Source organism: Rhinolophus ferrumequinum, chromosome 18, assembly GCF_004115265.2.
Source record: "Rhinolophus ferrumequinum isolate MPI-CBG mRhiFer1 chromosome 18, mRhiFer1_v1.p, whole genome shotgun sequence".
Classification (NCBI taxonomy): Eukaryota; Metazoa; Chordata; class Mammalia; order Chiroptera; family Rhinolophidae; genus Rhinolophus; species Rhinolophus ferrumequinum.
Window position 1 is genome coordinate 32,238,065 of NC_046301.1, and position 25,183 is coordinate 32,263,247.

General features: G+C 36.1%; 1 protein-coding gene across 2 annotated transcripts in view; it reads left to right on the top strand.

Moving 5' to 3' along the window:
* The window catches only part of GLRA3 (glycine receptor alpha 3), a 141,412-nt gene that overhangs the window by 113,958 nt on the left and 2,271 nt on the right, over positions 1-25,183 (top strand). For both annotated transcript variants that reach the window (XM_033134602.1, XM_033134603.1), the window contains one exon: positions 9,831-9,974. In XM_033134602.1, coding sequence (XP_032990493.1) covers positions 9,831-9,974 — 144 coding nt within the window. The remainder of the gene's footprint in view (positions 1-9,830; positions 9,975-25,183) is intronic.

Below are 25,183 nucleotides of genomic sequence, written 5' to 3' on the forward strand. Positions count from 1 at the left end.
GAGTTGTGCAGTAATCAGGGTTTCCAATTAGTATAGCAACTAATAACTATTACTGTCAGTAATATTTTGGTCCTCACCATTTAAATACAAGATTCTAATATCTGTTCAAAATATAGTTAACTAAAATTATTTCAATCAAGTTTATTTTTTTATTTGTTTTTGCTTTTTTAAAAAAATGTATTTAAGTATAGTTGGTATACAATCTTATATTGATTATATTAGGTGTATGATACAGTGATTCGACATTCTTACATCGTACAATTTGAGCACCCCACTAAGTCTAACAATCATCTGTCACCATGTAAATTTGTCACAATATAATTGATTGTGTTCCCCTGCCCCTTTTCACCCATCCCCCACTTCAATCAAATTTAGTACAAATATGATGCAAGGGGGTTCATTTGAAATTCAGTAATATTTAATGAGTAAATTTAACTTTATAAGAGAATATTTGATATAAGCAACATATATAAAATTTCAAGAATTTTAAAAATTTTTCATTGAATATATTAATTTGCTTCTACATTACATTCATTAAGAGAAAAGAGAGAAAAAGAAAAATGCACAGAAAATGAAAGAATTGTTTATTCATACCCTTTTTGTTAAAATCACAAGATATAATGCATATTTATATCCCCCAATTTTATCAGTGTTTTGTTAACAGATAATTCCTAAACATAGTTGGGTCCAATAATAAGTAGAATAGAAGATGATAGATATCTCTGGTTCTACATTTGATCTTAGAGTCTACATTTACTAGGTTTACTAGAACTCATTAAGCTGAAAATTACAATTATCAAGCATGTCCAGTGTATTTGACATAGATAAAGAGCACTGCATAAATTTTTAAATCTGGCACAATTAGATATATAAGCAATCACATAGTTTAAAACATTTTTGAAAAGACATAATGAGATAGCTTTGGCATCAAACTAAACTTAAAAACAAAAGATATGTATGCAACTTTGAGGTAATTTTACCTAAATAATGTCTTCAACTCCCTTTACCATCTTCATGTATATCCTAGAATCATACCGCAAATTTTCCTGACAGAAAATAACGGATGTAAAACTACCCAATCACCAGTGGAATAAAGAATTTGGTCCAAAAATCTGTGTTGAAAAGCACCTAACAGTCTTTATCTGTCTTTATGATTCCTGTTTGAAGTTATAAATAAAGGCCGTAGACCTCAGAGAAAAAGGGAATAGAATGGTATAGCATTACAATAAATATGAAGTTACAGAAATACAACACGTCCAGTACAAAAATGCAGAGGAGAGAAAAGTCACAAATATAATTCAATCCTAACTGAGCAGGTAAAAAAAATCAATATATTAAGAAATGCTAGTAACTAACAGCATGAACCTAAGAAGCATTTCCAACGACATCTAGGTTTTACAGTTTCATTTAAGTGTTAAACATAAGAGCCATGTCCTATAGAAGAGATGATGGTAAAACTCATAACTGAAGCAGAAATCAGAAATAACTGGGTGACCTTTCAAAATCCATTAGCCATTTGGGTTGCACTTTTCTTATCTGGTGACTGAAGGGATTGGTCAAGTTTATCACTTTGAAAATAATGTAGCTCTGCTATTACGATTTTCAGTCACATTTTATCTCTTCAAATGAAAACCTTTATGTGGAACATAAATACTGTGTTTGAAGCATGCTTCATTTACTAAAGGTTATGAGGATTATAATCAGTGTGAACGTGACATCAGTAGGACTCTGCTGTTGTGTCACCTTCCAGGATGATAAATGTCAAAAGCTCACAACGTCCTGTGTTCTGTGATTCACCACCTAGTCTTCCAAGAAAGCAGTTCTTCAGTCAATTCCTTTTGCTTTTTCAATACTAGCTTTATTCCACGTCAACACCTGTTTTTAAAATGTAATTCTTTTCCATTGTTATTCTTTTCTCTCTCTGGCTTTCGGACTTAAATGAAGATCAAAATGATTTTGAGACTAGTATTGTTTTTTTCCTATAAACATTACAAAATGCAAAATTCTTCCACAGGTTTTATACCAGGGAGAAATGTAGGATAAGTGTACTAGTATTTGGATTTTACAAAACCAAAGATTAATGAATAGTCAATGTGATCTGAAATAAAATACCTAAAAAAAAGCTATGCCACATGCAGGAAAAATTTCAGCATATCTCGGAGAAAAGGCATTTAGCTGTACACTTGAATCACTTGACCATTCCACAGCCAGAATTACTCATCACAGCTTACTTGGAAATTCTAAGGAACTGGGAGAATACACCAGGATTGATTGTCAGTAAAGAGAGAACACACATAAATATGGACAGATAATTTTAGACAAAAGAGCCAAAAACATACAATGGAGAAAAGAAACCTCTACAATAAATGGTGCTGGGAGAATTGGAAAGCCATGTGTAAAAGATTGAAACTAGACTGCTGTCACCATGTACCAAAATTAACTCAAAATGTATCAAAGACATAAACATAAGACCTGAAACAATAAACTGCATAGAAGAAAACATAGGTACTAAATTTATGGACCTTGGGTTCAAAGAGGATTTTATGAGTTTGATCTCAAAGGCAAGGGAAGTAACAGCTAAAATAAACGAATGGGACTATATCAAACTAAAAAGGTTCTGCACAGCAAAAGAAACCATCGACAAAATAAAGAGGCAACCAACCGAAAGGGAGAAGACTTTTGCAAACAATGCCTCCAATAAGGGGCTAATATCCAAAATATATAAGGAACTCATACATTGAACAACAGAAAACAAAAAATCTAATTAAAAAATGGGCAGAAGACCTGAACAGACATTTCTCCAAAGAGGACATACAGATGGCCAGCAGACATATGAAAAAATTCTCAACATCACTAATCATCAGAGAAATGCAAATATAAAGCACAATGAGGGGAGGCCAGATGACTCGGTGGTTAGAACGTGAACTCTGAACAACAGGGTTACCGGTTCGACTCCTACATGGGCCAGTGAGCTGCGCCCTCCACAACTAGATTGAAGACAATGAGCTGCCGCTGAGCTTCCGGAAGGGGCGCTAGATGGCTCAGTTGTTTAGAGTGCAAATTCTCAACAGCAGGGTTGCTGGTTCAATTCCTGCATGGGATGGTGGGCTGTGCCCCCTGTAACTAAAGATTGAAAATGGCAACTGGACTAGGAGCTGAGCTGCGTCCTTCACAACTCGGTTGAAGGACAACGACTTGGAACTGGTGGGCCCTGGAGAAACACACTGTTCCCCAATATTCCCCAATAAAATTTAAAAAAAAAAACCCGCAATGAGATACCACCTCTCACCAGTTAGAATGGCTAGCATCAACAAGACAAATCATAACAAGTGTTGGAGAGGCTGTGGAGGAAAAGGAACACTTATACACTGTTGGTGAGAATGCAGATTGGTGCAGCTGCTATGGAAGGCAGTGTGGAGGTTCCTCAAAAAATTAAGAATAGAATTACCATATGACCCAGCAATCCCTCTCCTGGGTATCTACCCAAAAATTCTGAAAACATTTATCAGTAAAAATACATGTGCTCTGATGTTCACTGCAACTTTATTTATGGTAGCCAAGACATGGCAACAACCAAAGTGTCCTTCCATAGAGGGAATACTACTCTGCCATAAGAAAAGATGAAATAGTGCCATTTGTGACAATATGGATGGATCTTGAGATTATTATACTAAAAGAAATACGTCAGACAGAAAAAGTCGAGAACCTTATGATTTCACTGATATGTGGGTAAAACTGAAAACAACAAAGGAACGAGACAAACAAATAAGGCCAAACAAAAATCATAGACTCAGATAATAGTTTAGTGGTTACCAGAGGGTAAGGGGGGAGGGGGATGGTAGATGAGGGTAAAGGGGATCAAATATATGGTGATGGAAGGAGAACTGACTCTGGGTGGTGAACACACAATGTGATATATAGATGATGTATTACGGAATTGTACACCTGAAATCTATGTAGCTTTACTAACTATTGTCACCCCAATAAACTTTAATTTTAAAAAAAAAGTGTTACGTTTGGGCAACTACTAAAGACGTTTGGTAGTTCTATGGACACTACTAAGGACATTTCCTGGCACGTTAGTTATTAGAATTACTTCTCCAATAACAAAGGGCCAGTGATTACAACTCACTCCACATGGTTCAATCAAATCAACATTATCTGAGTCTATAGCACAATGAGCACTGTGCTAGGCCCTAGAAATACAAATATGAATAAGACCTGACCCTTATCATAGCTCATAGGATGTATTAGCTTAAAAAGAGAAAGATACATTATGGATAATATCAGTACAGTGGGACACAGTCAATAATAAGATGAATTATTTGGTGTTTGTTATCAACATATAGGTTGGTAAAATATTACTGTAGGTATTTCACTTTGAAATCCTCAAGAACATTCTAAGTTTTACATCCCTGTAACAAAAGTTGAAAATAGAAAGCACTTAGGGATTGTGGAATAGAGTCATTAACTGAAGGTGGAAATGGTTCAGCAGTCACCTTATAGGAACTACCTACAAAGAAATATAATTGTAATGAGTGATCTGAGAAAAATGGAGGTAGGGAGGCAGGAAAGGCTGTCCTGGTCTGGGCGTTTGTAGGATGTGGCTTTAGCTGAAACCTGAAGGATAAACATCAGTTATCCCAAAGACGGAATGTTCCAGACAGAAGTAATAGGGAGTACAAAGCTGCTGAGGCATGATGGAGCTTGTCAATCACTTTCAGGTTCCAAGAACTAAAGGAAGGAAAGTATAGTTAGAACAATATAACCACGTGAGAAAGTGGCATAAGATGGTAATTAATTATCACATCCTCAGAGAGGTCTTCACTCAACATCCCCATTTAACACAGCCTCCTTCGCCCTGTCCTTCTCTTCCCATACCCTATTGCAGTTTCCTTACTACACTTCTCTTAAATTAGCTTTGTTTATATAATTTTTTTTCTTTTTTTTAAAATTTTTTATTGGGGAATATTGGGGAACAGTGTGTTTTTCCAGGACGCATCAGCTCCAAGTCAAGTCATTTTTATTTTTTTTCAGTCTAGTTGTGGAAGACACAACTCAGCTCCAAGACAAGTCATTGTTTTCAATCTAGTTATGGAGGGCACAGCTCACTGGCCCATGTGGAAATCAAACCGGCCACGTTGGTGTTATGAGTACTGCGCTGTAACCAACCGAGCCAACCTGCCGCCCCTATTTTTTTCTTAATTGTATGTTTTCCTCAACTTGAACGGAAGTTCCACTAACGATGGATCTTGCCTATCTCACTCATCTCTGTAAATACAACACTAGGAACAGTACTGGGTACATTGATGATGTTTGGTAAATGTTGAATGAGAAAAAAAAGTGAATGAATGCATGTAGTAAGAGAGGTGAGCTAGGGGCCAATTGTGAAGGGCTTTACACACCATAAAACAGATTGTGGACTTGTATTCAAGGAGTAATACCGAGGAGAGATTGTTGCTTAAAATAGAATTAGGGTTCCAACAGCACAGTGGACAAGGGGACAGGTGGCAAGGTGATCCAGAGGATGAACAGAATCAGAATGAGCCTGCCCCAAAGGACAGCAGGCAGTGGGGGATGGAAAGAAGGTGATAACTGTGAGCCACGGAAGCGTGTTGTGGGCCGTGAGTATGTTGCAAATGTGTTGGAGTAAGAACTGCTGTCTTTATTTAAAGTTATGAGGCCTAGAGTTCCACACTACCCAGGTCTTCAGTTTGCTGTCCTTAGAGGGGCAGTGAGGGTGGAGGACGAGAAAAAGAGTTGAAATAGGTGAAGTGGGGTAAGAGCAGAGATTGAGGAAGGTAGGCTTTTAGGGCTCAACAATCAGGAGCTGTCCACAATGAGCAGAACCCGGGAGACACAACGGATGCTTGCATATATGTCTGTTGTCATCGAAACCATTTGTTGGGTTAGTTTGGAAATTAAATTTCTGATTTACTTTCTTTGGTTCACGTCATTATAGGTTTAAGTTGTTAAAGAATGCACACATACTTCATGACTCATTCTTTCAGGAATGGGGTAGCTTGAGATAGTGCCTTTGAAAGCAGTATTACATCTTCCAGGCCTATATGTATTTGAAGGCAGCAAGAAATTTCTGGCATAGCTGCAGAACTTACGAAACTTAAACTTATTCTTTGCAAACAGCAGGACACTTAGCACACCACTGGAATAAAATGAGGGCATACTTCTCTTTGCTCAGTAGAGATCATTCTGATCATTCTGATCAATAGAAGTCACACTTACGATACAGGAGGCGATGCAGGGAGCTGCTTTGTTGGCATATTTCATATGTAAGTTACATATTTCATATGTAAGCTACATTTCTTGGAAGTGTCACGAAATGACCTCTTTTTAAAAGAAAATTAATCCAATCCAAGATAGTGACAGAGCATTGCTCCAGAAAGTGCACCTCCACGTGAATCATCATCTACCATTCATTCTTCTCCTGCATTTTAATATTTCACACCTTCATTTATCTGTCCATTCACTCAGCCAATATGTACACATATTCCAGACACTCTTGTCATGGTGTACAAAACAGAGATGCCATCTGCCCTCAAAGAGTTCCCAGTTTAAACAGAAAGAAAACAAGAAATAAGCAAGTACAATGCAACTTATTTAGGATAAGCACAGGTGTCATGGAATTCAGAACCAGACTCGGGCAAATTCTAGCCTGAGACATGAACGGCCAACTGGGAAAGGAGGCAGGAAGTTGTTTCCTTACTGTATTTGCTGCTCCCTCCACCATAACTCTCCCTCCAATATTTAGCCACTTCCCCTGTTAAACCACAACCGAAATTTGATCAAGATTTTCACAGGCTGACATTTGACAGAACTTGACCAAGTATTAAGGATGACGAGATAGAACAAGAAATATAGCGATACAAACAGCATCAAAATAGTCAAATTGCCAACGTGTAAGGTTTTGATCCTTAAGCTAACTAGACACTGGTTCAAAGGAGCAGTCAGTGCATCCTTGCCTACATCAAGCCTGACTTTCTGCTCTCCTGGAGCCTCATCTTCTTGGAGAAGGGACATTTATTTCTATCAGTGGAAAAGCAAACTTCTAGGTAACTGCTCATTTCCTAGGAAAAACTGAAAATAAAAACCAAACCCATACTTCTCATAAATATCTCTCATTCTTCTTTATAATTCTTGGCAAATGAGAGAATTTTTTTCCAAATCTAATCGGCATGTCTGAGGTATGCAATAAAATGATCTCATGCTTACTCCATGAAAGGCAATGATTTTACTGGTACTGCTTGCATGGTGTAATACTTTAGCTGTGTCGTACGCACACATACACCATAAGAAATGACACTAAAACTCAAAGCAGATTTTCATCCTTGAGCAATTGATGTATACAGCAATATTTGTTCAGTGACAACCTCAAATCACTGCCCAATTAACTGAGAGCAATGTTAAAGCAATTTCTTAAATGTTACTGAATTGTTGTCTGCAAAAGACTTAAGTCAATATCAGTCTGTTTCTAGAAAATAGAAGCCTATCTCGTCCTTTTACTCTTCCTTTCTTTAGTGTTTCTTCTCTTAAAAATAATAATAATTTTAAAGTTGTGTGTTCTGTCTGTTCCTTTCCCTTTCTGTCTCTTCTCTTCTTTACCTTTAAGGTGACAGGAGACCACAAGGCCCATAGCTAAGGAAGTGATCAGGGTCAAGGACGCTGTGTGGGGCTGGCAAGACCAGGGTCCCAGAATCAAGGAGATGGTCAGGACCAAAACAGCCAGTGGGACCGTTAGGTATGGGTCTAGAACCCATGAAGCAGCTGGGACCACTGAGACTTAGGCTGGGGGTGGCCAGCAGAATGAAGATATTAGTTCCACACATGGAGAATAATGAAATACATGTTGAAGGTCATGGGAGATCACTTTCTGTTAGAGAAAGTTGCATCTATGGAAAGGGTAAAGTCTAGAATGAACCCTGTGGTGTTAAATTAGAACTTGAAATACCAGTGTGAATTCATGTTTTAAACATAGATAGAAAGATAGCTAGATAGCTAGATAATGCATAGATAGATAGATGACAGATGTTTTGTATACATAATATATAAATAATTATATAAAATATATAATTGCATATAATTATAAAATATATGTAGCATTATATGTTCTGTATAGATAGGTGATATATACGTTAGTGTGTGTGTGTGTGTGTGTGTGTATAAATTTCTAACTCTGTCTACTAAGAGGGTCTAGAAACAGTGACACCCAGGAAGCAGTGAGAACACAGTGCCCAGACCTCGGTTTCTAAAAGCTGTTCTTCCCTACAGAAAGGATTCTAGGAGAAAGGGCTCAATCAAAGACTGGAACAGGAAAAGTACAAGATGAGTCTAGACTCTCTTGTGCCAGAAAGTAAGGAAGTACTGAAATCATGCTGGAGACTTGCCGAGAGGATATATGGGCCGGGCTCACTTCTAGGGGCTCCTATTGACCCAAACTAGACAATGTCAACATCAAAATAAATAGCATTACAACATTAACAAGAATTGTTATTCTAGTTCATACTATTACAAAGAAATACATGAGTAAACAAATAAATGTGGAAGACAGACACTTCCTTTACTATATAATGCTAACTAATAAATGTAGGTGAAGTGATGGAGTTAGAATAATTCCCATTGGGAAATCAACACTGTAAATAATTAATTCAGGCAAGTAGCATCAATGTCTAGAGGGTGAAAGTTTAAAGAGTAAAAAGATATTTGTGTCGTTTCGAATCATCCCCACACAAGGGAAAATTAGTAACTTCTGGGTAGAGAAACTTTATAGACAAAACCTTGAACAACTGATCAACACTGATAGTGTCACCTGATATACTACACTGTGAGGAAGAAGGTATCCTTGTTCCTATTAAAATCCCATTACCTGAGTCTAAAATGAGGAAATATTAGATAAACCAAAAGTAAGAGACATTAAAAAAAATAACTGGTCTGCACTCATCCAAAATATCAAGGTCACAAAAGGCAAGGAAAGACTGAGCAAATGTTCCCTATTGAAGACTAAAGAGATATGACAAAATGCAACACATGGTTCTAGATTAAATCTTGGACTGGAATAAAAATGTTTTTCTGCCAGAAGGGGCATTATTGGAACAATTGGTGAAATCAGAATGGGATTTTAGGATTAGCTGGTAGTATTTTACTAATGTTAATTTCCTGATTTTATTGGATGTACCAGGGCCATGTAAGAGAGTGTCCTTTTCTTTTAGAAAATACACATACGTATTTAGGGGTAATGGGGCATTACATCTGCATATTAAATTCAAATAGTTCAGGGAGAAAAACACAGATATAGATATAAAGACAGAGATAAAGATATATAGATTGATAAATGTAACCAAATGTTAACTGCAGAACGTGGGAGTTCTTTTTGCTGTTCTTGTAACATTTGTAAGGTTAAAATTACTTCAAAATAAAACACCTTTTTTAATGAAGAAAATATGGAGCTAAAAGGTCAATGGCATTATCTGTATTTCAATGTTACTTCATACTTTTCAAGTATTATACTATATTACCCTGAAGGTAAAATGATATTTGATCTTATTTTTTCTTTCATCATATGTTTTTGGTCTAGTGTTTCATTTTTTAAAAATGGCAAAAAATACACAAATTTTAATGTATGACTAATATATAAAACTTGCAAAATTAATTACTGAAAAATTCTCAAGTAAAAAGATATATTGGTAGCATTTGCTTTTTTTTCCCCCCAACCTGGTATGTAAATTGTATAATTTAGAATCAGACATTCAGTTTTGTCCTCAATGGAAGAAACAACACAAATCAATTTGCTTGCTTTCTCTTTCTCTTTCGACTAGGTTTCATATGTCAAAGCTATTGACATTTGGATGGCAGTATGCCTCCTTTTTGTGTTTTCAGCACTTTTGGAATATGCAGCTGTAAATTTTGTATCAAGACAACACAAGGAACTTCTGCGATTTCGACGAAAGAGAAAGAATAAGGTAAAGGATTAAATGCAATGGGTTCACTGGGATACCAGTTTTCACTGGGAAGTGAATTTCTTATATTTAATCGGATGTACAGAGAGGAAATGGAGACTGGGGACTAAACGATATGATGTTCCTTTGGTTTTGTCCAACTGAAACTAAAATTGTCAAAAATAGCATCAGGGAGAAAATGGTGACATCTAGCTATACTGTACACAGCATATCTGGGGACATGAGAGCTTATCAACATCTTTCTAATGTACTTCCTGGAAGACACAATTTTTTTGCAATTGACAAAAATATGTTATTCTTATTTACAATGTTAGAATGTTTCTGATGGTGTTACTTGACATAGTCATACAATATAACTATTAAAGTTGTTTCTTTTTTCAAACTAACTCCTTTAATTTTCCATCACATATTACCTATGTATTATGTTGATGTGAAGCTATGTGGCATCTTCTTGATGCATTCTTTCATATTTTAAGACATTTCTTCTGAATCCCCATGGGAAACACAACAAGGTACTATTTTTGCCTTGCTATCAACTGAAAAATGAAACCCAGAAGAAATGTTATGTAGAACATTATTGGGAGACCACAGGAAATTGAAGTAATCTCTAATTGGAACTGGATGTAAAGAATGGGGTTGTTCCCCTCTATTAAGATTGCAATGTTATTCTCTTTACCTGATGATAGTTTTAATCAACCCCTTTCTTTGTCTGTAAAGGAGAGTTTCTACTGACTAGCATATCTATGATATTACTTCTCTTAATGTGAATGTGCCAGCTGATATTTTCAAAGCAAATGGATTCTTAAGCACTAAATATCAAAGATGTGTACAACAGGAGAAACCGTGGCCAGAATCCAATACACTGGAATAGTGAAGTCAAAACATACTCAAATCCTAAAATTAATAGTCTGGTTCACAGAGCGTGCATTTTTAAGGATTTAATTTTTTAAAGGATTCCTTATGGTTTCTGATTTATTGGCTGTGATTTATAGATATAAAACATTTTAAAGCACTAAGTCCTGATCTCTCACTGCTGAGCCTACTCAGTATTAACCATCTTCTACAGCAATAACTTATTCAATCATGTTTAAACAACTCCCTGGAATCATTACCTACCTACTCCAATAAATACCCAATTCAGTGTAGCATGGAAGGGACCTGAGCATTGTTATACTCTGGATGACACATTAGATAAAAAACGATGCTAGAGCTTGCATTTGATCACATTTTTATGAAAATAAAAGCATATATTTGTACATTAAAACATATTTTGATGGGAGATAAACTTTTTTTAATCTCTTTCCCCTGACCTCACCTCTGTAGGTTGGTTCCTTATACTTTTCTCATTCCTCCTCATTCTACCTTCCTCTCTTTTTCTTCCCCTTTTTGCCTCCCTGATTGCCTACTTGCTCCCCCTTTCTCTTATGATACCTGGCACTGGCTGAAACTCTATAACAGCACAAAAAATTCTGTACCACAGTGGTGAAGCTCTTGTCATTCTCTCTCCTTAATGACTGGTAAAGACAATTTTTCCTTATTATCACTAATAAGAAATAAGGCAATACTTATTTCTCTCTCAGTTTGGTTTGCTTTTTTACATTTATTTTTAACTTCTCTACTGTTCTCTTTCTAGAGGAGTATCAATCATGTGCTGAAAACACTAGAAATGAAAAGTATTACACATGTGGTGTCCCCGTGGGGGCTGAGAGCTCAGACATTTTCTACTCACGGCACGTACAATAGTCATGATATCCAGTGGGTAACGAACGTAATAGACTAGTTTACATGCTCAAGTCTGTTCCCTCCTTCAAAAAAAATCTTTAGCAAAACAACTCTTTATTAAGTTTTACCACCTGTTAAGAGTATCGGGATACAAATATTTGATGCTCCTTCTTTAGCTCATAGAATGACAGCAAGATTAATTTTGGTAGTGACTGGCACTCCAGGAAAAGGTAGAAATGCACAAATAGTAATAATATCTTATTATTTTCTGATCACTATTTGAAATGCAATAAATACAATATTTATTGTAATTAAGATTTAGGGCAGGAAAAAAATCCAGGCTTGTTTTAGTTCATTGCATACTTTGGGGAGTGGATACCTTGCATATGCGAAAATCTGTTAATTGATACATATGTGTGTTGAAATGATACATGCAATTAAAACCAATTGTGCAAGTATATTTAATCATATTTGCCTTGATTCTCTGGTTTCTCAATCCCTTTTGGTCCACTTTACCTTCCCACAGACAGAAGCTTTTGCATTGGAGAAGTTTTACCGTTTCTCAGACACGGTAAATTCACTTTCTTAACTCTAAGTAGAGGAATGTGGTCATCAGAACAAAAGCAGACAGCACATTCTGCACCGAGACAGTGTCTGGTGGGGAAACACAGCCCTTGCGTATTTAAGTTCCAACCACCATCATCCCACTCGAGCTAAGGATACCCTCTTTTTCTAACTCCCTTTATTTTCCCTTACTCCGTAAAAGGATATTTAAATATTATCCTTCATATTATTAACCAAGTTATTTGATTGGTCAAAAATAAGGATATATTAAACAGAAATATCACTTATATCTTACTGTAGTCTTCATAGAAGAAATAATTATATGCTTTGATAAAATTAGTTTCAAAATAAATGGGAAATTCGTTTATACAAACAAATTCTAAAAGCAGCCCCTCTTGCCGGAAAATAGAAAACTAAAAATAAAGCAAAAATAAAAAGCTTTGTCCAGCCTAGGTATCTTTAGAATTTGTTCTGAATGTTAAGGTATATTGAAATTCTTTGTAGTAAATGACTAATTTTGGTTTCGATAGTAGCAGCCTTTGAAATGGTTGATTAGAAAGAGATCACAAGGACACATGTCCAAATTTAGTGACTGAATTTAAACACACCAAAGCCAAGAATTTAGTCTGGGAAATCATATACAAACAGTCCAGTCTACTACACTAAAATTTCTGGAGATAAGTGTATTTAAAAACACCTCCTCAAGTGATTCTACTGCACACCTCACTTAAGAATAGACATAATGTTAGATGAATATTAAAGTAACCACAATTTCATAGTAGATATCTAGACCCAGTATTATTTTAAAGTATTTATTGTTTTCTTTTACTATAATATATAATCACTCAGCTATTTTTCTTTTCTAATAAAATTGTGTATTTGTTCCCAACATAGTTAGCTACTTCTCTTTCATTTTTTATCCCTGAAAAAAATTTTTTACATGATACAATTACCTTTATTTGATTAACTGTAATTTTTTTAAAAAATTTCAATTGCATTGAATTTGCATAATCATATATAGTAGTTTCTTTGGGAGAGCTGTATATTTAAATTTCCAGTAACTAAACAGTTAATGCTTATACGAGTTTCAGTACAAAAGATATGTATTTAATTAAACATTGCTTTACAAAACAATGCAAAAAGAACTCTGATGAAAAATCGGGTTTACCTCAGTAACAGTCACTAATGACTTATTTTTTAAAAAAGAAGCAATATGATTTGCAAATACATTCATTAAAAATTACATACGTTCCATTAATTTTTATAATATTCTAATCATCATGTAAATTTGGGGTTGATCTTTAACTTTTTAAAGACTATTTTCCTCAACCAAATAGCTCTCTGGGCTGATTGAATTCATCATTTAAAAAAGTTATGTGTTTTGCTTGGAAACAATCTGATCAATTTAAATCTTTAAATCAACATAATCAAAATGAGTCTAAATGCCAACCCAATGTCCTTTCTTTTCATTAGTACTGGTTTACATGAGTTTTTCTTGGAACTCCAATTTGGAAGAATAGGCAAAGTAAAATAGCTTCATAGAAAGTTTGACACAACAGGACAACTTACAGTGATGTAAATATTATTCCTAGGGAAGTTTTAACGTGGTTCAGCATTGGCGTTGCAGACAATCTTTTATACCTCTTTCCTCTATGAAGGTACAAGTGAACTTTTTGTCTATTGTGAAAGAATAAAAGTTTGCTCTTGTGTGCAAATTTCCCCACCCCACACTGTCGTAGCCTGCCGTGTGCACATTATCCACAGTGCCTGGTCATAGCCGCTTATCCCCAGTGCTGCGTATGAGTGGGTGTATGCATGACATGAAAGTATTTTGGTTAGAAGTTGCTCTTTCCATGTATGATACCATTATGTTAGTCCTGGAGGGTTATAAAGACATGCCAAAATATTCTGAACATATGTGACTTGTTGAAAGATATGTATGATATGGGATTGCTTCAGTACATTTCATGGAACTTCTGCATTGCAATACAACATAATGATGCAATGGTTTGCTGAGAGAAAACACATTCACACAGTATTCTAGTGCTTCTATCTTTCTACTTATTATTGTATATTAATTATCATTTGTGTACACAAATGAAACAAGCTTGGACCATTAGTTCTAGATTTAAAAAATAATTTCCAAGTTTGTTTTGTTTGGTACAATAGTTCTCTTTTTTTAAAATAAATATATCATTGACTGCATTTTGACTATCTGTACAAAAACTTATTATTTTATTTACTTGTGTATTTACATGCGGTCTTATTTCAAAAATAACTCAAGGTAACTTCTAAGAATAACAAATAATTGTTTTTTCTGCCCTGCGCATTTTGTCAGCTCTATAGTCTTAAGACTAATACAAATATACATGTACACTATTTTGGTTGAAGGGATGAGGCTCCATACTTGAAAACATTATGGCACCCATATACATTAAATTGTTTAACAAAGTTTTCATTCTAGGTCAGTTTAGGCTATATTCTAGAGTATAAAATATTCTTTCAATAGCTCTATTATTTCCTACAAATTTCTTTGAAGAAAGACAAATAGTGTCCAAATAATTTCAAACGAAATTAATTCTCAATGACTGATACACAGGGATTAGAAATTTCATTCTCTCAAGTAAAACAAGAGTTGTAAGAATTTAATTATTTCTTGAAAACAGATATTTAGAGTTTAAGTTAGACACAGCTATTTTTTAGGCTATATTGTCTCTAAAATATCTGTTTAGAAAATAATATTCAATAAAGTTACATATCCACTTAATCTGATTTCATAGGTATTACAGTGACTTCCATCTCAAAGTTAACTAAAATAGATTTACAGTAGTTTTTTACATGTTGTCTATTATATTATTTATATCACTGGATAATTATGAGTTGTCACTGAAAGAATCTAGCATATGCTAGAAAGGGACATATAGATATTTTAAAAAGTATTTCATTGCTTTCTCATCAATCCCCTAAAATATATGTATTATATTTTCATAGTATTTCATCAAAAACATTAATTTCTCCCCCTTCTTCCGCCTGCCCCTGCCCCACTCTGGTTCAAGCCTTTGTTTCTCAGTTTAGTTGTGTAGGACACTCACAGTTGCTCAAGGCAGCTCTCGCCGGCTGCTGGCCTCTTACGCCAACCTCCAGCTGCTCACAGCAACCCAACTACAGGGAGAGCTGTTGTTTAGGAGCTCGGTGCTCTAACCTCCTGAGCCACCAGGCCGGCCCCAAAACATTCATTTTTTAAGCTTACATTGTACCATTCAGTAATCTTCAAACCATTTCTGAATCTAAATTCAATATGCCAAGTAGAAACTTGGCTAATTCATAACAAATTCATATATCATCTATAATAAAAGCAAAATTCTCCTGGGAGCTAGATTTTAAAGAATTTTATGACAACTGATTTGAAACTCTAAAGTATTTTTAACCTCATCTATAATCACATTCTTTTAAGCCTTCCATTTTAAATGATATAGAAATGTATATAGATGTATTAAACTAAATATTTTATTTTAGGTGAATATTTATTTTAGAAAAACAATTTTTAAATCATGCATGTATTTCATCTTACTTTAGACTTTTCTAAGTGAGGGTGATTTCTCCCAACAAAAAATAAGCCATTATGTTACCAGTAATTTTTTTTTAATACTCACACACTATAAAATCATGTAACTGGAAATAAATAGCAATTCACATTTCCTCCATCTGTCACTTTCCTATTTGGCAATTAAAAGTTACAGAAAATTATTTAAACAAAAAGCCCTTTGGGGTAATTTAGTTAACAACTTGATTGTATGAAAAACACCCCGAAGGTACCTACCAGGGAAGAAACATTTGGATAAAAATGACATATTTAATGCTGCTGTATCTCACAGCAATTCATATAATCATTAACTCTCTTTTAGACACTCAATGTTTTGTTACTACTTGCTGATAATCTTCATGCTTTCACCGCTTCCAAACCCAAATAAGAATTTGTTTTTTGGTCATTTTTGATGACTAAGAAGAGGATAAGAAATTCTTATCTCATATGTATATATGTTTGATGATAAAGATTTATTAAGCAATTCAACTGAATGACTATATCTACACTTAGATTTTCAATCTATCTTTAATACTACTAGTTATAATATGCATATTACATGAGTTAGTCTTTGGTATAATTTACTGGATAAAATGAAAAGCACTTAGAATGTTTCACAGTACAGTATTGATGCTTACTAAAACATTCCTCTCATTTCCAAATTTAGTGAAAAGAGATCCTCCTGTAGAAAGAATTGTACATTAAATAAATGACTTTTTACATTCTCCATTGCCTACCCTTCTAACTTCATTGAAGTAGGTTAAGGAGGATTTACTTGTGGGAAAATTAAACTCTATTTCTTCAATTTTACCATTTTAATCAGCTATGTCTTTAACTCATTTTTAGTTTATTCTATTTGATTTTAATTAATACCTAAATTTGAGTTGTAAAGTGCCTTAATTTTATGAGCGTGAAATATTGGCTAACACATAGTGTCAAGTTTTAGATGTTTGTCTAAACACCTTGATTTATTGGCTTTCAGTTCATTGGAAACTCAAGCTGAAAATATCTCTAGAAAATTATCTCAAAGAAATATTTGAGTGCTAATTGGAATAAAGAATATCACTGCACATTGAAGACATGTAAATACTGGATAAGTTTATCACTGAGTTACAAAGCAGAGAAATTAGTTTAGTCACAAAATAATTTAATACACTTGTTAATATAGTAATCTAATATTAATGATGAGCTACAAGAAAAGCTTCAACCACGTTTAAAATTATTATTTTAAGTGCAGGCTTTCAAAAAGATCTCAATAGACCAGTCATTAAAAAAAAAAAAGTCACATGATCTTTTTGAGGTCCAGAGGTCCTTGTTCTCTCTTATCCTCTAACTGCCTCGGTACAAACTAGAGTCTTGTCTAATAGAGCTGAGACCCTGTTTCTGAAGAAGTGAGATGACTCCACGTACCTCATCTTATGGACACACCTAAAATATTTGTACTGTTTCATGGAACATAGTGACAACACTAAAGACTCCTTGATTGCAGAAATTAGATTTGCTCAGAATCCTAACAGTCATATAGCAAATCCCATCTATTGTGATAATATTAAAGTGAGGCTGAGAGGGTCAAAGTGCTGTTTTTAGTTTTACGCTGTTGGCTAATTTTCAGTGAGACCCAAGTACAAGGCTACCTGCGGAGTAAGCAACTGGGTAGGTCTATTTTACGTAGCACTTTAGTGCTAGTTTAGTTTCTGTGGATTTAAAATATCTAACAGTACAATGGTTCAAGTTAGTGTTCATAGTTTTTTCATATCCTGTGTTACGCAATTTCCATCATAATACAGTTATAACAAATAATATATTAATAACATAATAGCAGCAATTTGAGTACCTTATCAGTTTTATAAATTTTATCTCAACCCCCCAAAAAAAACAAAACAACAAAAAAAATCCCTGCTGGATAGTGCTATCATCTTCCCTAGAACTAGAAACTGAGAATCAGAGTTAAGTAATTAAGACTATCCAGACTCCTGGCAATAAATGATGAAGCCATTGAATTCCTTGACTATAATAAAACATTTGCAATTTGGATGTCAATCTGGACTCATATTTTAAATTTGGACCACCTAATATATTTATGACTACATAAAATGTTTGAAAACTATTTTCTATCCCACACACATATTTTTTATAATGCAGATACCCAATTTATTTCCATTTTTGAGAACATAAGTATTCCTCAACACCTTGTTTTCTATTGCCATTGCCAGGAAATAAATATTTGAACAAAACATTTTAATGAGTGTTTTTATTGAAATTAAAAGTTTCTGTTTCTTCAACTCTACAATTAAGAGGAAAGCCATTGGTGATGAATTTGTAAGTGAAACCATATTTCAGATGCTTTTGAAAACAATAATGCATTAAATCACGTGATATAACATCATTTTCCAAAGTCTGTTTTCTAACATATGCCTATGTTCTGTAGTAAATGTTAAAAAGGATAAAGATACAAGTTGTATAGATAGCCATACTTAGAAACAACCTTACTTAAAAACAGGAATCATTAAAAAATAATAGATCGATACTAACCAGAAGTCATTACAGGGTGTGTTTTCATAAACTTCCATTTAAAATGTAAATTTAAAAGTGTTAGAGGAATTCAAAAAAAATGTTACATCATGATAAATTCAAGCTGACTAGAATAGCTGCATTGTGCCTCTCGGAAACATTTGTTTCTACAATTTCACTGTGTATTATAATCGCCAACAGACCTCGTTGGACATTCAGATTACGAGCACAGCCTAAATGCTAAGGAGTAGGAACCTTTGCAGTTGAGATGTAGAAAATTGGGTCTCAGCAATCTCTCCCAGTGATCCCAAGACAGGTGTTAAATGGACCACAGTGCAACAAACATTGTCCTCACCTAGACTACCATTAGTGCGTGCACATAGAATGATAGTAATTTTACAAATTGTTGCCAGCTTCTATGATGGACCAATGCTATAGAAAGATAGTTAAGTTTAAATTGTTCAAATGTGTCATTTTTCTATTAACACCAATATCCAAATGTGAACTAGTTTTGTTCAGTACAGCACCCTAGCTCTGATTACAAGTTTCGGGAGACAATCATACTTCCAAGACTGAAATAAACTTTAATCTCATATGTTATATATCGGGGGTGCCAAAAAAATCCAAGTGGACACTTTGGTCAACATTGCTCAAGCAGTAGTTCGCAGTAATCAGAAGTGTCTGGACGCTGATGGTAACCACTTTGAGCACCTCTTGTAATTGCAGAAGTCAAACGTGACTTGTATTCATCTTTTGTTATCGGTATATATTATTACAATTTTAATAGGTTTTTCCTTTCTTAAAATGTATATACATTTTTTTTAGCATCCTCTGTACTTAACTTTTTAGAAGGATAAAAGGCAAGAGAGACAGCAGATAAAGTATCTTCATTTAATTGCGTGGCCTAGTAGCTATCAAGCCCACAGGGCTTGTTGTTCCCTCACTTGCACAGGGCAGGAACTGCGTCCTAGTTTAAAGAAATAGATGTAGTATCATGAGCAGTAATGATCCCTAAAGCTAGAAAATGCAAATGTAATCGTAGTCCCAGAACCATTGTGTCACAGGTAACACGAAGTGGGAAGGACAGAGTTGTATCATAGCATGGTTCCCAGCCTCCACACGGTCACCCCCAGAAACCAAAAACCTGTCGATGGCATTCCTACAGGCTGTCACTCAGAACCACCCACTCATGTACACTCATCCCAGGAGTCAGCCAATTCTCATTTCCTAGTCATCCTGTCTTTTGCAATAAATGTTTAATTGCTCATTCCAGTTTGATATGATATGCTCTTCCTATGTTGTACTCTTGGGCCATTTTGTACACCGGCTATGTTTAAATGAGTTCCTTTGTCCAATGAGATCTATTCCAGGGGCCCAAACTGATGTAAAAATGCCTTGTTCCAAGCCATTAATGGTATTTTAAGCTGTGGCTTTTGTTACAATGTAAACAAAGCCCACGATGGACTAGCTGTCTATTTCTGCCAAAATCCATTACGTCCTCCAGGAACCATGGGCAAAGACCGTGTAACCCATCTGCTAGCTATGTGTGAGTGCTTGTCATTGGGAGATTCAACCCAAAGGCGATTTTCAAGCATTTTTTCCTCTTGTTAATATTCAAGACAAGCTCTTACCACATCAATGGCTTCATCAGGCAACAGACGAATATGCTAAAGTTCTGTCCATTACTGCATGTCCTGGACATCACCATGGCTACATCCATGGCCAGTCCCAGACATCTGCTTTGGCACGCTAGTCCCCTTCTGAGCCAGCAACTTGGTGGGCAGGCATTACATGACCTAATTTAATTCCACCCTGGTATTTCTATAAGGAATTGTATCTCCTACCCTGGGATGTTTTTAATTGTCCATTTAACAAGTGCCCATTTGCCTGACCATAAGGCAAGGTCACTGGCTCAGGCCCAGGAGTCTTTGAATGTCCAAATATTGCTCTGTGAGCAAGGATCAACTATTTTGATACTGCCACATACACTGTTCTCCATTGTGGACACAAGTCAGTCCATTGTGTCAACTTGCTTTCTTCAATTACAGTCACTTGTTCCAACGCAGGTTTGGTTTGAGTCCTGACCTTCCATATGGGACTTTCCAGGTGAACAAGGTGGCCTGTTTTTGTTTCAGTGGAAAGATAATAATGATGTTCAGACCACTCTTGTACCTCAACAGGAGATTCCATTCACTGGTCCATTGTCAGATAGGCTACCTTTTCATGAATATGATGTATTTTGCCCAAGGTATTCCCCTTAGCTTGTTCTTGAATATACCATTTTAATTTTCTCAGGGAACTAAAGTTGGAATGCCTTCTTGACAAAACCTATGATATGGTAGGTAGATATCTTGGGCCTAAATATAGTCTGATACCCTTCAGGTTGCTTCAGCTTGGGGGACTGTTTCTACCAGAGCACAAGAGAATGCCCGTAGCATCATTCAAATAGATTATACCTGCTCACAGCATCCGAGAGTTTTCTAGTCAAGAATCCTAGCAGGTACTTTAGGGAGTCACTATTGAGCTTTTCCAGAAACTCCAGTCTACATGAGTTTCAGTAGCCAATACCTTTGCAGTATATGAATTTCAAGGCCTCGGAGAGGCAGCTTGGGCTATTGTCTGCCTCAGATCTCTCACCGTTTGCCCTTGTTCCCCTTTCAAAGTCAGTCTGTCTTCTAGTCACTTTACGTAATGTGGCCAACAAAAATCCAAAATGTCTCTGCCAGATTTCAAAATAGTTTTACAAGCACTATGTTTTTCCCATAGTGGGATCCAGAAGAGACAGCAGTTTGCCCGTTATTATTTGTGAATTGTCTCTGGTAGTTTGCCCAGATTATTTCCAAAAACTGGATTGATGTGACTGGGCACAGAATTTTTTCTAGGTTAATCACTTTGACCTAGTCACACGGGCCACTGCAGTTCCCAAACCCTCCCTTGACTTTCTCCTCAGAGAGGGAAACTATCACTTATCATTAACCAACTTACTTTTGACAATGATCTGGATCAAACTGTTTCCGGGTTGTGGCAATATGCTAGAGAATTCAGGTTTCTCTAAGGGATAACAGTTAAGGTTATAGTGGTGTCTACTCCACAACCAAGTACACTGTGTTTGATTGTTTTTAAATTGGGACTAAAAGGAAAGCCTTAGCCAAGTCTGTCAAAGCATACTGGCCTCCTTTGTCCTTCTGAAACTCCTGAAGAGTTTTCACCATGTCTTTTGTGGTAGAGGCTGTTGGAGGACTTCTTCAGTAAACCCAAGTAGTCAGCTGTCACCCTGCAGCACCCATTTAGTTTCATCAATGGCCAGACAGGACTGTTCTAGAGAAAATTAATGAGAGACTAGCACCTCTGCTGCCACTGTTCACTTAATCAGAACTGAGAGTTTCCTTTATCTGCCTGGACTTTTGTACCATTTAATCGTGTACCCACGGAGGAAAGTTTAGGCAACTCTAAAGGCTCTCGTTTTAGTACATCTGATTACAACTGGGCTAAGGAACAACTGCCCAAGATTAGGCTCAAGCCAGAAATGGCAAGATCATTCACTCATGTGTCACATTCTTTCTGATTGATTGTGCATTTAGCCAAGGCTGATGCCACCTACTGGAGATTTCCTAGTCCCTTATTTTCCTTTCTGCGGTTTTTACTATGACCGTGATACCTGCTACCAAGCGTGCCATGCCTCCTTCTCTGCCCCACCAGCTTCTCTTTATTGTCTTCTCATTCCCCAGCAGTACTATCATACATGGTATGCTGGCGTCCAGTGATCCCAAAAAGCTGTGTTCACACCCCCGGCCATTCAACTTGAACCATAGCATGGCCTTGGAACCCCGTTCAGAATTGGGCAAAGAGATCCTGGCTTTCAAGTCAATGTTCTTTGTTTCAACTGCCTTCACGGGTGGAGTAAATTCAGCAACCCATACCAGTGCCTTTTGTTTCCATTCCCCATTGGCATCATTGGATTTAACTTCTGAGATGAAAGCAGCAGACTTAACAGGGGTCCTTAAGGGAAGCAGCTGCCGGAACTGGAACAGATTTCCTTCCTCCCAGCTGGTGATAATGTGCCAGGAAATCTGTAAGAGGAATCCTGTCAATTTTCTTCTGTGTCTCAAAAACCACCTAAAGAGAGCTAATAAATTCGCCTCTGGCCATGACCTTTCTTCTGAATAGCCCATATATATATATTTTTCCATCTGGAAAACCCAGCATGGCAGCTGCAAAAGCAAATGTACCCATGAATTATATATATATCCTCCTGCCTTCCCAAAAGGAGAGCCACATGGGAACCCATGCCTGAGGGACTGTCCTAATCACAGAGCTTAGGTCAGAGGATATTGTTTGGGGAGGTTCATAAAAATGAACCTCATTATCAGATGGCCAGCCTAGGTTTGCTGCTCCCCTTAACATAGCTACTTCTTCTAAAGGGCTGTTTCATGTCACAGAAGTGAGAGAACGAGGCAGCTCCCTCTTCTCAACATAGAGTCACACCACTCTGGGATTCACCCACTCCAAAAGGGTGATTGATTATATGCCTGCCAGTAACTCCTGAAAGGTAACATTGCAGCAAGTTAGGAGTTAGTATTCACACTGAACATTGGTTTTCATGCTACGGCATGCAAAAAAAAAAAAAAAAAAAAAAAAAAAAGATCCGTTCCTAGGTCAATTAACCTAAAGATCCTGGAAGGCATGGAGAAAGACCAAGCTCCTTTATGTTGTAACTGCTTTCTTCAGTATGGTAGCCGCAAGCCACATGTGGCTATTGAGCCCTAGAAATATGGAGTCTGAATTGAGGTGCGTTAAAATGTGCACTGACTTCAAGGACTTAGTAGGAAATAAAGAATGTAAAACATCTCTTTAACTTTTACTTTCAGTAAAAGTTTAAATGATAGGACATATTGAGTTAAAGAAAAATATGTTACTAAAATTAATTGTGCCCGTTTCTTTTAACTTGTTAAGCTATAGCTAATAGAAAATTTAAATTAAAAATTACACACATGGCTTTCATTTGTGGCTCAAATTATATTTCTATTGGATAGAGCTGCAAGATAGTTACTAGCCTTCAGTGACATTTACCTGGAGTTACAGAGACGTGACATCAAGATTAAGTGCAATGTCTTTTTAAGCCCCAACTGGACTTTTGCTTTCATCATCAGCACAGTGCTTGCTTTACTTGCTCTTTTTTCTCTTTCCCCAAGTGGATTCAGCTTCACAGATAATTAATAGGAGACAAGGAATTAATTGTATCTTGAGCCACTTTCCCCTTGGTTTTATCTTATTGATCACCCATCAGATGACCCATCTGCCAATTTAACAAGGAATGTGTGCATCATTCTTATTCCGATAGGAAGATTTATCCCCAGAGTTTTGCTACCACAAACCCAGGGTAGGTCCGTGTCATGTTCTCACCAGAATCCCCTCCCAGAAATTTTGGTCATCTTTAGTCTGAAATGATCTGAAAGCCAGGTCAGCTTCTGTCACCACCGTTGAGATTTTGGGTTCAAATTGTCAACCAGACCCTTCAGGCACAGCAAGTTTTAACTTAATGTAACGCTTGTTCAGTCCTATAGCAGCATGTGAGACAGGCGTCACCTCAAACACAGCATCTTCCGTTCATCGGGAGGCCTGGCAGTTACTCAAGAGCACACCTTCTTTTGCCCCTCAACTACTCAGACATGTACATACAGCCGCCACAGACAAACGTCAAGGCATAGGTGATCACCTTGACACACAGAAGCCACAGCCCTTATTTTCCACCAGACTTGTATACCATCTGGTCACGTAGGCCAAAGACCTTCAGGCCACTGCCCGGCTTCCCCCAGTGCAGGTGCTCTCCTTCACAGTAATTGAAGCAAACTCTACATTCCACATTTAGCTTAACTCTGGTGTTTTCAAGGAAGTGATGCTGGAAGAAATCAGAAGTCATTCTCAGCAGTCCTGAAACAGCCCAGGCCTAATATTAACCCTTTACTCACAGTCAGTTATGTGGAAAGATAGTTGAGAAAAATACGGTTTACTAAATATGTTAAATCTTAAAATGATTGTCTGTGTTTTGAGGTCGGGGGCTCTCTAAAGGTTTAAAAACAGTAAGTTCTCTAGAATAGATGGTTAGAAAGGTAATCAAGGGAGGAAGGTGATTAAAAGGTACAAACTTCCAGTTATAAGATAAATAAGTACTAGACATGTGACATACAATATGATGACTAGTTAATACTGCTGTGTGGTATTTAGGAAAGTGGTTAAGAGAGTAGATCCTAAGAGTTCTCATCATAAGGAAAACATTTTTTTCTTATTATTTTATCTATAAGAGATGATGGATGTTAACTAAAGCTACCATAATCATTTTACAATATATGTAAGTCAAACCATCTTGTTGCATAGCTTAAACTTATACAGTGATATATATCAATTATTTCTCAATAAAACTGCAAAAAGAAAGATAGTCAATGGATACTGCTTTACTAAACACAGCAGCTTGGTTCAACTAGTATGTCAATACCTCATTATAAATGCTCATTGAGAAATTATGTTTCGTCCAATTTTGAGATGGATTTTTTAAAACACATGGGTTGAAGTGGTTTAAAAGGCTAGTTTATAGTTCAGCATCTAGCTAGTTTGCACACAAAAATTGTACAAATTACGCAAGTGATCTAAGTTTTCCTTCTGAAATACACCACCAGCAGAATTTACTAAATTATAAGGATACTATTTCAGAACAGTTTAATTCTTAGTATATTCACTCTTTTTTCAAGATATAGAAAATTCAAAGCAAACAATAATTTAGCCTTAACATTTCCATCGAAGCTAAAGAAATTGCCAGTATAAATATACATTCTTA